The sequence below is a fragment of the Rhododendron vialii genome, chromosome 7a (genome assembly GCF_030253575.1).
Source record: "Rhododendron vialii isolate Sample 1 chromosome 7a, ASM3025357v1".
NCBI classification, from domain to species: Eukaryota; Viridiplantae; Streptophyta; class Magnoliopsida; order Ericales; family Ericaceae; genus Rhododendron; species Rhododendron vialii.
This window is the reverse complement of record NC_080563.1, coordinates 31,852,867-31,869,890: the sequence shown is the minus strand read 5'-3', so window position 1 is coordinate 31,869,890 and position 17,024 is coordinate 31,852,867. Positions and strand designations below refer to the sequence as shown.

Here is a 17,024-nt window from a genome sequence, read left to right as displayed (position 1 = left end):
CCAATTACCTCTTGTCTCGCGATCCCCACAATTTACTTGAACAATTAGGTTCTTTTGTTCCCTCCTCATCCTTTTTTCTAATTTTGGAGTAGTGTGTGTGGAACACTATAGTTCCGTTCTTGTAAATTTATAAGTCTAAAACTTATTTTGGTATTTTTTACTTTTCGTAACTTTTTATTTAGTTTATCGTTGTAATTTTTGAGGTCAATAATTCCTCTTGATGAGACAAATCGAAAAAATATAAAAATATGAACCAAGGTTGAAAAAATTCAAATAAGACAGTACTTTAGACAAATACGACATCTGTTTGATACTTTTTCTGTTTTTAATGATTTTTTTTTTTGCTTTTTGTCATCATTTTTACTTTTAGACTCTTCTCATTGAGACGGATGATTAATTCAAAAAATATCACGCAAATCTAACAAAAATTCAGAAAAGACGAACAACACACATAAAACGAAGAAGAAAATTAAGTTTACAAGAATGGAGCCTTGGTGGTGTAAGAGCGTGTGGAAAATTTAATCAGTGCGAGTGCGACTGGGGCATGTACATGTGATGTCCCAAGGGCTCTCCCCACCGCACAAATGTGGGTAGGTTCCATATAAGTGTGGGCTTCACACAAAAGTGTGGTGGAGGGAGTCCTCGAACACCACCTGTCCATATCCTAGGGCCTAAGGGCTCTCCCCACCACACAAATGTGGGTATGTTCCATATAAGTGTGGGTTTCACATAAAAGTGTGTGGTGGAGGGAGTCCTCCATCCAACACCACCTATCCATGTCGCAGGGGGACTGAATGTGGGTGTACGTAGTTGTAGATTACTCATTCCATCCCAATTTATTTATCCAATATTGAGAATCTAACTTATTTAGGAAACATAATAATTACATCAAATATTGAGAATCTATTATTTAAGGAACATAATAATTACACCAAAAAGTATTTTATTTTTCAACATTAAATACTCCTCAACTTTTTTGAAAAGTTACTTTATTTCAAATAAGTAAGGACAAAGAGGAAATTTTACCCATTTAAAAGTCAATTGGACAAGCAAATTGGGATATATAAAAGTCAAATATTTGCATCTCTTTCTCATATAGTATTCAAGAAAAGATGTCAAGTCTACTAAACAAAATTTGTCGAACCTTAATTCCTACCAGCTGTCAAAACTTGTTTTTCCTTTTTGTTCAAAAGCATTAATTAGTATATTTGAAGAAAATTAAATTACGAAAGATTTTAAATCTGATAACTTTGGAATGAAATCTCCAAAGTTGATATAAAATCTGATTACAGTAATCCTCTAGAAACATTTATTTTGTCCAACCTTAATTTGGCAAAAACCAATAAGCCTGGGTTCCAAAAAAAATAAAATAAAAAACCAATAAAAGCCTATATATATTGACAAGAAAATCTTGAGGACACACAAAACTGATCAACAGATCCAACATGAAGAACCTCTCCCCTTTTAACCTTGTATTTGTGCTTGTGCTCGTGCTTTTCATTTCTACAGGTGATTCTAAGTTCTCATGCATGCATGCATTTTTTAGGAAATCCTTTTGAATAATTTGTAGCAGTATCTTGTGTAGTTGTGTCTTAACTAGGTACGTACGTATACGGGGGGAAATTTGTGTTGATCTTGGCATTGATATATATTAGTATAAATTTTAACTCGTAATTTACTTTTCTATAACGCTGATAATGTTCGGACCAACTTGTAGAGCAAACATGCATACTGGTATTCGCACGATCAAACATTTAAGTGGTTTTATCCTTTTGGGGAATTCCAAACTTCCCCGCATGTGCATGCATGCTTCCGCTAAGGGCTTTTCGGAAATTTTAGAATTTTTCTTGTTTAATCCTTATATAAAAAATTTTCTTGTAAAAGGCTTAGGCTTTATCTTGGATATTTTAAAAAATATTTAGGTAAAAGGCATAACTTTTAGCTTTTCCGATTCATCTTGACAAGACAAATCATTAATCCACAAAAGTTTGGCTCAAAACTAACAAATGTAAAAAAAATATTTGAATAAGGGTAAAATAAGAAAAAAAACTCAAAAATCTTAACAGAACTCAACCTCAAAATGCACTTATTTGGCAGATTTGCTTCATTGGTACAAGTTAATTGAATTAAATTTTTTTTTTCTATTCTTCAACATCGAAAGAAAACTATACCAAAGGTCATTGTGAAAACTTTCTATTCAACTCAAAAGTTTAAGCTTAGCCGTGTGCGGCCTATCTCTCTCTCAACCCCAACCACCACATCTCCTCTTCTCCCTTCCCCTCCCCCCCGTGGGTTTCATACCCGTGTGCAGCGGCGAGAGGGGGAGGCCATGGTACTACGGACTCCCTTTCTTTGTCTTTTTTTTTTTTTTCCTTCCGTCTCTTTAGATCAACGACTTGTCCTTTGATCTGTGAGAGTTTTGTCTCTCGTTCAATGAGAGTTTATTAGTTTCGTCTTTGGACAAATTTTATTTACATATCGGGTTCTCTCAATCGAGATTGCTTCACAACGATATCTGTGCTTCAGCACTCTATCCCTACACGATGTCTTTGGCGAGGCAACTCGTTGCGGCTTGGCAAATCTGTAGTTCTTGGGAGTTCATTGGTGCATTCATACTTGGGTGGAGTGCATTTAATCGTCTGGGTATTTGATGTCTTTTGTCCTTAACTTTACACTTTTTCTCGTTTGAGACTCCTAATTAGATGTTTAAGTAGTTTAAAAGTGTCGTTGCGTTAGATTATGTCTTGGTTAGGATGGAAGACATTGATTGCCTGTGATTCACTTGTTTTGTGTTTGTTAGATGATTAGTTTGGCTTTGTCCAAATTTTTTGTAATGATCTCCGTTTTATAAGTGCCGCTGGGCGTTTATCAATACAATCTTCTCACTTTAAAAAAAAAAAAAAAACCCTCAAAATTTAAGCTATTAGGTAGATTCCAACGTTACATTTAGCAATCAATCATTCTACAGCAAATTAATCAATGTAAGATGGTATTTCTTAACTGACATCCTCCCTCACGTGCAGAGACTAATGGTGGTAGCATTGGTGGTCATGAAATAATGGAGACTGTGCCCAAATTATGCGGGGATCAATTGCCGGGAGATTTGTGCTTCATTTATGATTGGCAAGGTTGTGACGTTCAATGTAAGAGGTTGAAGGGAGAAAAAGCCAAAGGAAGTTGACAGGACTTTTTTTTTTGGAACACGATAAAAATGCATTTGATAAAGGATAACAGTTTACATAACAGTTTACAAACCAAAATAAAAACGCACAGGGGAACAACAAAATATACAATAAGCGAAAGGAGCTAGGTAAACAAAAAGTATTGCCTGACAGTAGCTCCGTCCAAAAAGGGATTCCCCGTGGGACTGGAGACGCTGAAGGGGACAACAACTCCTGTTTGGCTAAGCAGTGGACCTGGTGCGCGTCTCTGTGATCAACCTTGGTTAACCTGCAACAAGAGAGCTTCGAGAGCTCCTGCCGAAGGTTGCGCAACAAAAAAACATCTGCATAATGAGGTTCAGACCGGCCCGCTAACTACAAAATGACATTTAAGCAATCAGAATAAATGACAAGAACATTAAATTGGAAGTGTAGAGCCCATGAAACGGCCAGAAGCATGGCCATAAGTTTGGTTTGGAGCGGGGTTGAACTGCAGCAAGACATGGAACACTGTTGTATAAGACGGCCATTCAGATCAGAAGCATAAAAACCCAAGCCACTTTTCCTATAATCCTCTTTCCATGCCCCATCGACTGTAATATGAGCAACACGCTGGTCAAAGAGGATGAACGACGGGTAAGGCTTGGCAACAAGTGATAGAGATGGTAGGTTCTTGGTGGATGGTGGAGTGCAGCGACACAACGTTTGAGCATTCCAGAGAGACGACCGTTTAAACCAGAGAGCATTATCAAATGTCAAAGCTTGAGCGGTTCCGGTCGTAAACGGTGCACCCGAAAAAATGGTTGCATTCCTAGATTTCCATATAGCCCAAAACGTAGCGATGAATGCGAAAAAATGGTCCTTGTCGTGAGGGGAAGCAGTTAGGCAGATAATCCCATCCATTAACCAGTTTTGGAAGCATGACGGTTGGGAAGGAAACGGGAAGGGAGGATTAACCCAAATTGGTTGAGTACTCGGGCAGCAAAGAAAGAGATGGTCCAGGCTTTCGTCGTCCAAGAGGCATAATGCACAGGTTGGGGGAATCTGACGAAGGCGAGAGCAAAGATTGAGTTTTACCAGCAAGATACCTCGTACACACTTCCAAAGGAAAATTTTGAGGCATTCAAGGAGATCTAAGTGCCACAAAGTTTTCCATATATTAGTCCCTTTGTGCAGATGGGGTTGTCTACCTGGGTCGTTGGAAAGAGCCTTCCTCTGGTCATAAAGAGCGCGGTAACTGGATTTAGTAGAATAATTACCAGAGGGAGTGTGAGGCCACACTCATCTATCCTCACATGGTACTGAAGGTAGCTGAATGGCCAAAATCTTTGGGATAATAGTTGCTGGGAAAATGTCACGGATTTTTGCAATGTTCCAGGTGATTCCTTCCGGACCTGTATTTAGGATACTGGAGACCGTGAGGGAACTTGAACCAGTGTAGGGAATAACATGGCTTAGAGGCTTAGGGAAGTATGGGATCCATCGGTCAAAGTATAGATTGATGGATTCACCATTGCCCACTGTCCAGGAGAAGTGGCTGGAGATTAAGTCTCGACCATAAAGAATACTATTCCATGCCCAAGATGACGAAGGGTGAGGCTTAACATTAAGGAGGTGGGTTTGGGAACAGTATTTTGGGAGAAGAATTTTTGATATTAGAAGGGATAAGTTATTAAGGATATGCCAACATTGGTTCGCCAAAAGAGCTTGATTTAGAAGGCGGAAGTCCCGGATACCCAATCCTCCTTCGGATTTATAGGCTAAAATTTTGTCCCAAGAAAGCCAGTAGAGAGGTTTCCGGTCACCCATTTTCCACCAAAAAGCGGCAGAGATGGCATTCAGCTTGTCACAGATAGCAAGGGGAATTTTGTAAGAAGAGCAAAGGTAAATTGGTAGGGAAAACAAGACTGATTTGATGAGAGTTAATTTTCCAGCTTGAGAAAGAGTCGACTTCCATCCTGCCAATGCCGATTGGGTCTTATCAATGATGAATTGGAAGCAACCTCTTTTGTTTTTCGAAACACTGAGCAGAAGGCCTAAATAAGATGCCAGATCCGTGTGAACAGGTATATGGAAAAAACTTTGAAAGCGACGGCGGAAAACCTGGGGAATATTTGGGCTCAGTGTGATAGAAGATTTTTGATGGTTGATGCTTTGTCCCGAGAAAAGGCCAAACTGCATGAGGGTGTCCTGGAGTTTGGCACAGCTTAAAAGCGTTGGTTGGAAAAAAATGAGAAAGTCATCTGCAAAGAATAGGTGGGATAGCGAAGGACCATTGACTGAGAGCTTAAGACCCTTACACAACTTGGACACGTCCAGGTGGTTTAAAGTTGAAGAAAGCGCTTCCATGTAAATGATGACAAGATATGGGTGACAATGGGTCACCTTGTCTTAAACCACGCTGCGGTTGGAAGCGTTGAGATGGGGAACCATTTATCAGGATGGAGAACAAGACAGTGGAGTAGCATTGGTGGAAAAGACGGAGCCAATGGCCAGAGAAACTCATTTTATTGAGGATAGCATTTAAGAACTTCCAGCTGACCCTGTCGAAAGCCTTACTCATATCAAGTTTTGGGGCCGCCATATACTTATGACCCATTTTCCTGTTGGCAATTAGATTGGAGAATTCACTAGCCAAAATGGAGCTGTTAGAAATTTGCCAGCCATGAACGAAAGCATTTTAGGTGGGGGAAATGTAAGAAGGGAGAATGTGCTTTAGTCTATTGGCCAGGGATTTGGAAATGATTTTATACAGCACATTATAAAGACTAATAGGTTGGTAATCACCTGGGGCTGCCGGGGATGGAACTTTCGGGATTATGGCAATATGGGAGTAGTTAATTTCCTTTAAAAGATACCCAGAGTTCAAGAAAGAAAGAGCCGTTGTACAAATGGATGGACCGATGATTTCCCAGTGGTGGTGGTAAAAACAGCCAGAGAATCCGTCAGGGCCCAAAGCTTTAGTCCCTCCAATTTGGAAAACAGCAGTTTTGATTTCAGCAGTCGTGAAAGGTTTATTGAGCCAGACTAAGTGGTTAACAGAGAGATGGTTGTCAAAGTGTGCCCAACCCTCCCAGTTGTCCATGTCAAGATCAGGTTGAGGCTCGAAGAAGAGTTCTTGAAAATAATCCGTGAAAATTCCATCGATGGCATTTGGATTTTCAATTGAAACGCCTTGTGGATGATTGATCCCTTTGATGCGAGACCCTTGAGAGCGGATACAACTAGCGCGGTGGAAAAACGTTGTATTTTTGTCACCTAGAGCAAGGAAACGAGTTTTGGATCGTTGGGACCGATAGATTTCTTCTTAGGAGAGTAGATCCTCTAGAGTGGCCCGAAGCATAGCTTCATGGTCAAAATTGAGGTGGTTTGGGAGAGCAAGCCGACATGCCAAGAGTAGACCACGGGTGTCGGTAATACGAGAAGCCAAATTACCAATGCCATTTGTAACCCACGTAATCAGGTTCTTCCGAGTTAGACGAAGTTTTTGAACCGTCTGAAAAAGGGGGGATCCTTGAAAATTGGTTGACCAAGATTGTTGGACTATATCGGAACAATGCTCGTAAGATGTCTAAAATTTTTCAAACTTAAATTGCCTGCGGCGTATAGACCCTGGGAGGCTTGTGTACAAGAGGATTGGGGAATGATCAGAGCCATGGATTGGTAGGTTAGTGATGGAAGTAACCAAGCCAAGAGAGGACCAGTCTTCGTTAATAAAACCGCGATCTAAGAGTTCAAAGGTGCAGTGTTGAGCCTGACGGTTATTAGTCCAGGTAAAGTGAGGGTCGGTTGAAGAAAGTTCGGTCAAGTTTAAATTGAAGAGGAACTGTGAAAAACTTGTGGAACCCGGGAGACTGGACGGTGTTGGGCTGAGCCTATCAGTGGGGTGGATCACCGATTAAAGTCCCCGATACAGATTAAAGGCCCGGAATTAGAACTGAGAAGGGTGTCAAGTTGGGCCCAAATAGCTTGGCGTTGGTGGAGGTAGGGAGAACCATAGATCAGGGCAATACGCCAAGTCAAGTTAAAGTCATCTGTAACTGAGAGTAGGGTAAGATGTTTACATAGGTGGAGGATGGACACAGAAAAATTGGATCGCCAACCGACCCACAACCCTCCTTTAAGGCCCTCGGAGTCAAGACCCGTGGAGTTAGAGAATCCTTTATTATGGAGAATATGATTAACGTTGGTGAAATAGGTTTTGGTTTCCATAAGAAACAGGAAACCAGGCCGCTTATCTTGGATGAGACGTCCAAGGGTATGAACAGAGAGGGGGTGGCCAAGTCCCCTACAGTTCCAGCTTAGGAGTATCATTGTTGCTACTATGGCTGAACTGGTACAGCCACAGCAGCGATGGAGTTTAAATCTCCAACAAGTTCGCATGTGGAAGGGCAGAGAGAGCCCGAATCAGCCTTATTAGGAGGTCAGTATCTTAAAGAAGCAGCAGATATGGGGACTGGAACTCCATCAAAAGTTGGAAAAATCATATGAAGCCCATAGGTAACAGTATTAGCAGATATGAGGACTAGAACCCCATCAATAGTGGAAGCACAGTGTGAATGGCAAGTCGTACTTACAAAAGCATCAGAAGAATTGACCGGAACTGGAAAAGTGCAAAGGGGAGGTATACTTGGGGTATTACCCAAATCGGGTAACCTACTAAGCTCTGTGAACGGGTCCGGATCGGGGAAAAGCAGAGTACTGGCTATGTCATTGAGGTCCAAGCAGGGACGTTTGGTGGAGACATCCAGTGGTTTGACATCTTGTGGGTCAAAGCATTTGCGTTGGGATGGCCCAACAGCGGGGGGAGAAATTGCTAGAGGAGGCTTGACCATTCCCCTCAGTGTGTAACTCAGCAGGCCCTTCAATGTGGAACGCAGCAATTGCAGGGCCCTCTTGGGGATTAGGCCCAGATGGGGTGATCCCAAAAGAACAAGGCCCAATGTCGGCCGCACCACCCAAAGATTGTTCCATAATCGGGCCAGCAGAAGTGTCCATACCCATATTAGGCCCATGAAGAGAAGAAACATGCAGCTCACTTGATGGAACAGATTTAGTAGAAGCACCATATTTGGTTCGTTTAGAAGGACCTTCCCCCGCGTCATTGTTGGGGCGGGGACGAACACGGATTGGACAATCAAAAAGGTAGGTAAGACCAAAATCATTGAGCTTCTGTTCAAATGCAACATCAAGCCCGAAATGGCATACTTCGCAAGTGATAGCATCCACGTTTTGGGTGTGGACAACCTCATTAGCAAAGGCCACGGTGGGGCCGGTGGTGGGAGTTTAGGGGGAGTGGGGAGGGGAATCAGCGGGGAGAGGTTCGGTAGGGGCTTCTTCAGAGTTAGCGGCAGCTTCAGAGTTAACCTCATCCATGTCGTCCATGTCCTCAAGTGGGTCAAAAGGTTCACCCTCTTCCATGGAAGAAGAAAAGAGGGCTATTTGAAGGAAGAAGATGGTACGCAACCCAAAGATATTTTCCGTTTCGATAGCTCCGGCTTCAAGTTCAGACCATAGGATCTCAATACGTGAGGTACGGTTGAGGTTGGAGTTTTTGATTGCCTTCAGAGCCCTTTGATAGAGGAGATGATCCTCCTGGACCCAAAAAGCACTGTGGGGGAATTGTTTTGCTTCCTGAATGCGTTCATGGATGAGAGTGGTAGCATAGGCATTGGAGTAGGGGCAACGACAATGCAAGTGACCGACACAGCCGCATTTGATGCACATTTTGAAGACATGTTCATAACCAAAGTGGAGCCAAACTAGGTCTCCATTCTCCAAACGGAGAAAAGCTCCTGGGACAAAGGGGCGAAGAATGGGTATCTCAACCTTAACTCTCATATATTCCAGGTTGTCACGATCAACGGTGCGGCGGTCGACCGAAATGACGGTACCTAAGAGAGAACCCAATCGAACCGCCATGGTGGGGGTCATATATTCTAGCGGCGCCCTAGAAATCTGAATCCACATAGCAACAGTGGAGAAGTCGATACTGTGGAGAGGCCTATCGGCGACCCATGGACGGAGTTGAAACAAAGCCCCGTTGTTGTTCCAGGGACCTGATCAAAGGAGGTCATCATAGTCAGCCAAGGATTCAACTTCCAAAATGTAAAACCGACTTGTTTGATGACGAACAGTGACCGGCCCGTCAAGATGCCAGTTTGTGTTGATGGCAGTTTGCATTTAGGGGATGGAGAAGGAGCGGTAGTCCACAAACCTACCAATTAGACAGCTAAACTAGCGCTCACGCTCATGATGGATGGAGGGTAAGTGAGGTTCAAAAACCTCGGGACCAACTCGTGCATGTAGGGGAAAGGGCGGTGGAGGGTTGGGGTTTAGGGAAAATTGATTTTCAGAGCCATCCATGGTATAACGGCGAGAGAGATTTGGGAGTTGAGGAGGATGACGGCACGAAAGGTAAAAAAGGATAATGGAAAGGAGGATTAAAAGACTGCTGAGCAAGAGAATCAAGGGTAGATCAGACATGCAGTTAGGGTTTTCATGTGGTATGGGATGGAAGCCTGCACACGTCAGTGGGTATTGAGAGCAGAGAAAAGTAGTCGAAATCCAATGACAGGACTTGTACCTGCCAATATCTTTGCTGATATTAGTATTGTTGATTAAGTAATTAATAAGAGCTATCCTTGGTCTTATTTGAATTTTTTTTTCTCCCTAAAGTTTAGGATAGTTCCATTGATAGGAGAGAAAACTGTACATTAGCAAAGGCAAACATATCTCCATAAAGGAGAGATACAAGCCACTGCATTCTGGGCTACAACATGCGCCATTGATTTGTCACAACTCCGAAAACTCATTGACATTACCTCAATACAGTGCATACAATTGCCAAAGGGGTGAGAAAGTCCAGTGAAGGGGAAGAAAAGCCCGCACATGGTAGGGCAAATTAGAGAACAATGACCTTCCAATGGAGGCCCAACAAAATAAGAAGAACAATCCTCCAAACGGAGGCCGAAAGCTATAATCTGAAAGAAAAAAAAAAAAACAACCAGTCAACAACAGGTAACAACTCACTCGATTAGTCCACGAAGTCACTCATTGAGTCACACTGAGTTAAGAAATATTTGCCCCACACGCATAAATAATACTTGTACGCGGCTGTATATGTGTACACGAATGTAACAATTCGGCCAATAAAATGGGTCTTAAAATTAGCAATAAATTCATGCCAATCATAATATCCATGAGATCTTCTTATTCCGCTATTACAATTCTCGTAAGTGAAATATCCAAGATTAAGCAAGTTTTTTGGGCTTTATTTTAGATATTTTCAAAAATATTTTAATAAAAGTAACAATTTTTTACTTAGACAAATCAAAAAACCAAAAAAATGAGGCCCAAACTTCAAAGGCAAGTACAAAATTGAATAAGGATGGAACAAAAAAAAACCCAAAAAGTGCTTAGCGGGATGCCACCTTAGAAATTTCGCTTATAGTCTGCATCTACCTTGGCTTCTCTCTAGATACTTTTATCGTAATTCTTGCTAATGAAAGGAGTTTTTTTTTTTGTGTACAAAGGAGGGCCTAAGCTCAAAAAAACATAATAAAAAAAAAAGAGAGGAGGTCCTAAGAGCATCTACATTGTAATAATTAAAAACAAAAAATTGTTAAAATTAACAATGTGTGCTTTAAAAAGTGGTCACATTATAATAATCAAATTTAACAACCTCCTAATCAATAATCAAATTTGGGCCTTTGAATAATCAAAAGTAATAATGTTTTTGCCAATAACCAAATTCAGTGGTCCCCACCCTCCACAACTTAACACAGCTCGGAAGACTCCTGTTGTGAGTCATGCGTGTTTTAATTGGCTGGCTGAAACTTCCCAACGCACCTTCTCTCTCTCTCCTCTTTTCTCTTTCCTCTTCAGTCTCACCCTCGCTTTGTGCCGATAAAAACACAATCATTCGTTTCATTTATGGAGCAACAATCCAGAATAGTTTAAGCATGCTATCATCACTAGCATAAACATTGTGCATTATAGAGTACAAAAAAATAGTGCAACAGTAGTTCATATAAGCATTTCAACAAACAGTTCCAAGGCAGAAAAGTGAACTACAAACTTTTAGGAGTTGTTAAATTTTTTTCTTGAAAATCTACAACAAGAAAATAATTGGTTTTTACTTACTATCATTTGATTGTTCCATCCGCTTGGATTCAATCGTCCGATCTTGTTGTAATACCCACAAAATTTGGAGACATCATGTGAAATAGCTTGCCACCTATTTTGCAAGCCTTGAGCATTTCTCTCTATTACTCTGCCCAGAATTTGATGAAAACTCTCTAAAACTCACAGCCATAACTTGGTAGACTTTTGATCCCTTCCGACCACTGCATCTCCGGAAATATGTAGCCAAGCTTCATCTTTAACTTGTGAATAATTCGTTTTCTTCTGATTCTCTATTTCCATTTGGCTTTGACCTTGTGATTCTGATTCCATAGTTTTTTTTTTTTTGATATTATTCTGATTCCATAGTTTGAGATGAATTTTCCATTGAAGGAAGAAAGAAGAATAAATAGGTGAGAACGCAGTAGGCATGAAAGAATTGGAGGGGAGGGGAAAAACTTGGAGGGACAAACCGGTGGGAATTTTTTTCGGGATGACATAAAGGGTAAAAGTTTGGAGGGAAGGAAGAGTTGGCAGTGGACCCATTGATTTTGATTACAAAAATTCTAACAGCAGAGACAATTCGCAGAGAACCACGCAGAGATAAACGTGTTTGGCCCCATTTCGGGTCCCAAAAAAATCTAGAAAAATATCCATAAATTTTTGAATATTATTTTATGGGGTCCTGTAAAAAATCAGCTCCAGTGGATATCGGTAAGTATTACTTTTTGATTCGTAGGTGCGAGCTGAGCAGTTTCGCCCCTACGAATCAAAAAGTAATACTTACCGATATCCACTGGAGCTGATTTTTTACATGGCTCCATAAAATAATATTCAAAAATTTATGAATATTTTTCTAGATTTTTTCGAGACCCAAAATGGAGTCAAACGCGTTTGTCTCTGCGTGGTTCTCTGCGAATTGTCTTTGCTGTTAGCAGAGCCCTTTTGATTATGGGTACAAAATGAACAATGTGAAGCTTTACATTACTAATTTTAGCAACCTTCTAAATGAATAATCAAAAGCAAAGCTGACGTGACAAGTTTTGATTATTCATTTTTGATTATTACATTGCAGATGCTCTAAGCTTACAAAAAATTACAATAAGATATTTCTCAATACCAGTTAGATCCCAAGCCAACAATTGAATGCTCGAAGGGGGGACTCCAAAATCTACGGTCGCACTGTGAAGCGCCTCCTTTGCTAGCCCATTTGTGCATGGATTTCCATTGCAGAACATATGCTTGAGGAGAAATTTTTCAGTGCTGAACGGGTACCTCGTGGTGCCCGCTCAGTGCATCTGGGCAATCCATTTCGGTTTTGAACGATTTGAATTTAGAGAAAGATAGAGGAGAGAGAGTGTGTGGGGGGTACCCACCCGGCACTGGAAAATTTCTCCAGATGATGACTCTTGTTTAAGGAACGTGGGTGAGATTTGGTAATCGGAAAGAGATTAGGTAGCAAAAACGACGAGTTTTGCACCACTGTCATTATGAGCCCTACCATGCATTTAATATGAAATTTGAATCGTTATAAAGCCCACTTAAGGAAGACAATAATGCCACAAAACTATCTCTAGCAGATGACCCATGCATTTAATATGAAATTTGAATCGTTATAAAGCCCACTTAAGGAAGACAATAATGCCACAAAACTATCTCTAGCAGATGAGGGTATTACTGTCAGTACACAAAAACTATCGTGGCACTATAAAATTTTGTCGTGGCAATAGCAGCAGCCAATAGTATATTCACATAAAAATTTGTTTGAATATTTTTTTTTTGACAAAAGTGAGAAGTTGTATTGATGTAAGTCTAACGGCACTTACCATACCAACTTTATTGCAAATATATTCGACAAAGCCAAAATAATCATCTAAATATACAAAACGAGAAAGCACAAGGTGGTTGATATCTTTCACCCCAACTCAGGCATCGTCTGACGCACATTCTACTGAAATTTCATATTTTTTGCAGTCTCAAAAAGAGATAAAGTGCTGGCCAAGAAAAAAGACAATAAATATCCAAACCATTAGACGAACTCCAACCAAATATGAACGCACCAATGAACTCCCAAAGCTACAGATCTAACAAAGCCACTATGAGTTGATCCAATAAAGACACATACGGGGGTAGTAGAGCAGTGTTGACATAGGTACCATTATGAAACAATATCATCTGAAAGAACCCAATCTGTAAATGTAATATTCGCCCAAAGATGAAACTAAAAACTCTCACACATCAGACGACAAGTTGTTGATCTGAAGAGACATGAGAAAAACAAACCAAAGACTAGAAAAAAAGATATTGATAACAAGTATCATGGTCTTTCCCTCCTGCTGCCATATTAGGGTTGTGAAACCTTGGGGGAGGGGAAGGGAGAAGAAATGTTATTATGACGGCTAGGGTTGAGAGAGAGAGAGAGGTCTTTTTTTTTTTTATAGGTTTAATGGTCCACATTGATTAGATAATGATAGATCTATCAAAAGTTAAAATTTAGTTCGTAAAATGAATGGTCTGATTCTGTCAAATTAAATTGTCCATGACCATCCATTTAATAAATCAAAATTTAAATTTTGATACTTCTATCTCCGATCAAGTTGATTTTTTGAATAATAGGCTGACGATAAGCACACTAGAAGACAAGAAAAACAAATATTTTTGTGTATTTTTTACACCCTTTAATACAAATTCATATATTTACTATTATCAGCTCATTGAGCTGATTTTAGAATTTTCTTTTTTTGAATTACTATTCTACTTTGTGAATCTTGCAAGATGAACGATTTGGATCATCGGCAAATGCACAATAGGGTCCACAACGGCAGTGGTGGAAAATCCACCGTTTCCACTGAAAGTGAAAGTAATTTAATTTCAATCGAAAATGATTCAGGTATTTGGTATGTACCACATCTGCACAGATGCAACCGCACTCCTCTAACATCATATACTACACATCCTGCTACACACAGAGCAATCTGTGTACAGATTGTGAACAGATTTCGTTGTGGGGTCCACCACGGGTCCCACACAAAATCATCCAACCATTTTTTTAAGGGTTCTCGTAAAAAATAAGCTCAATCTAATACCTATAGGTGTTTCATCCAACCATCTAACTTTTCATTTAGGTTTTCGAATAATAAAAAATTATGTGATTAGATCGAGCACTTATAGGTATCGGATTGAGATTATTTTTTATGGAGACCCTTAAAAAAATATTTTACATTTAATGAACGGCTTGGATGATTTGTGTGAGACCCGTGGTGGACCTCACAATGAAATCTGTGCACAGATTGTATGTATGTGTAGACTTTCTATTCACATAGTGGATAGTATATCAGAAAGTCTACACACACGTACAATCTGTTCGCATGTGAAACGGGTGTGATTAGATCTATGCAAATGCAGGGCACGTGGAGCAATGTTTTGTTTTCTAAAAGTAGAGCAACTTTCATCTTACTTCTTCTTTTGTTAAATTACATTAAACCCCCTCAACTATATCTGGGTGAGAGAGCGCAGAACAGAACATAGCCATTGTCAAATGACGGCTATATCCTCAGCTCGTCTCCTCGGTGCACCATTCGCGTCGCAACTCAAATCATTATCGACTCACTCAACAATCAGGTCTTCTTCGGCTTCGACGTGCTTTTTCAGAGACCGAGTTAGGGTTAGGGTTTTGCCCGATTTCGTCGGTGGGGTCCGCATGGGTTCCACGCCGTCGGAAGCGACCGCTCCCGTACCTGCGGAGGACGTGGTGGTTCAGTACGTGGTCCTCCGTCGCGACCTGGTCGACGCGTGGCCGCTGGGGAGCGTGGTGACGCAGGGCTGCCATGCCTCTGTGGCCGCCGTTTGGTCGCACAAGGACGATCCTCACACTGTTGACTACTGTAGCCCCACGAATATTGACTCCATGCACAAGGTAAGCGAGTACTGTAGAAGCAATTCTCGTTCGTCATTGTGTTTCAATTTTGGGGTTTTGTTCCCCTCAGGTTGGAATTCTGTGTTGTGAACAACCTGTTTCAAAATTAGGCGAAAAGAAAGAGCAAGTCTAGCCGTTGGTGCCAAAATAGGGTTGACAAAGTCATATTTTGACTTGTGTGTCAAAAAGCAAAAAAATACTCCCATGTCTGCGCCGGCTTGGTGTTGTTTTAGCACAATCTCAAATTTAGACCATTAAATTAAGCCCATTTAATTTTCAATGCAAATTAAATGGCTTGGATGATTTGGCAATTTTGGCCATTGCCAAATCGGATGCCAAATTTAGCACCAAGAATGGCGTTGCCAAAATGTGTCATTGAGTTTGGCACAAAGGTGGTGGGGAGGGTTTTGCCTTTCTTAATGCCAAAATATTGGCTTTCGCATAAGATTTGGCCCATGGGTGGACTTGCTCTAAGTAAAAGTACGTTCTCCAATAGCGAAATCTGTCTGAATTCCGTAATTGCAATGCCCATGTGGCCTTATTGTTTCTCATCTCTATGATGATTCCACTATCTTTTTCTGGATTGTTACTACTATATAGTGTATCTCTTTAAATCGGTCTTACTCGATTGATAGAGAACAAATTGCTGTGTCTTATGACTTACTTGGATAAAGCTGGGGTGTGAATCTACTCACATTGCACTTATTTTGCATACTGGGCCTGTACACGCGCGCTGGCATACGCACAGTTATTGTGGTGTCTTGATGCTTGTTGAATTAAAGAATATAAAGTGGTATTCTTTTTTATATTAAAACACTTTATGCCTGCCAATTGCCAAGAGTAATACTCTGAAGTCTAGCCGTTGAACCTATCATGTTTAAATCAGCTGCCAAAGGATGTGAAATTTAGTATTCGCTCTATGGACAAAAGTTTTCCATCATAGATTTCAATATTCTAATTCACATAGAAACACTCTCTATCTCAGTTAAGGTAATTGACTTTCTTTATTCGGAATTTCTTAACAGACAAATACAATACTATCCTAAGTATCCTTGTGTATATTGTGTGTAAGTTGCTAGTTCCAGCAACTGTATCCATTCTATAAAAACACAAATCAACTTATCACTTGTCAGTCATACACTCATACTTTAATAGGTCTGTGATGCTGGAATTTCTTGCACTCAGAATAGAGAACATCTAGTGAACAAATTGCAGCGGTCGAAAGGAATCTAACTCTTTTGAATTTTATAACTTTCACGAGTTCTCTTGTTTCTGATGTTGGTTTATCTGTCACATGGAAAATGTGATAAGTAATAACTTGTTACTAAACGTTTTGTTCATTGGATTACAAAATTATGTAGGTTACTCTTGAAGTAAAGGGAGAAACCCAATTATCGAACTTATCAGAGAAGCTCAGAGCTGGTGGCATAGCTCATAAACTGTGGATTGAACAACCTGAGAACATCCCAACTTGTCTTGCCACAAAGCCCTACCCTAAATCCATGGTATCATCATTTTTCAAAAAGCTAAAACTCTGCAAGTGATGGATTTACAATTGTTACTGCAGATTAGTAATGCAGAACATTAATTTCTTTCAATTCAAAGTGAAGCTATATCCCAGAGTTACATTTTCAACGATGTATGTTTCTTTCCCTTTGTGAGAAAGAAATGTTTGCTTATGGTGAAGAAAACATGACTCCATATCATTTTAGAGCCTATGAATTTATTGCACCAGTGAATTTCAAGATGACATCTGTGACTAAATGTAACTTTTTGACTGCTGTAATTTTTATTATTTCACATGGATGAAGAATACTTGTGGA

At 40.3% G+C, this 17,024-nt stretch overlaps 1 protein-coding gene across 1 annotated transcript; it reads left to right on the top strand.

Moving 5' to 3' along the window:
- The first annotated feature begins 14,745 nt into the window (after positions 1-14,745).
- Positions 14,746-16,987, top strand: LOC131333901 (uncharacterized). Its single transcript, XM_058368707.1, has 2 exons — positions 14,746-15,201; positions 16,563-16,987. Exons 1-2 carry the CDS (start codon positions 14,824-14,826, stop codon positions 16,743-16,745), a joined length of 561 nt encoding a protein of 186 aa, XP_058224690.1. The 5' UTR covers positions 14,746-14,823; the 3' UTR covers positions 16,746-16,987.
- The last annotated feature ends 37 nt before the right edge of the window (positions 16,988-17,024 follow it).

What these genes read in the sequence shown, in the direction of transcription:
- LOC131333901 (XM_058368707.1), top strand. Translation starts at nt 14,824, where the DNA reads ATGACGGCTATATCCTCAGCTCGTCTCCTCGGTGCACCATTCGCGTCG. An exon ending in ATATTGACTCCATGCACAAG is followed by an intron (nt 15,202 to 16,562) that starts GTAAGCGAGTAC and finishes AAAATTATGTAG; the next exon opens with GTTACTCTTGAAGTAAAGGG.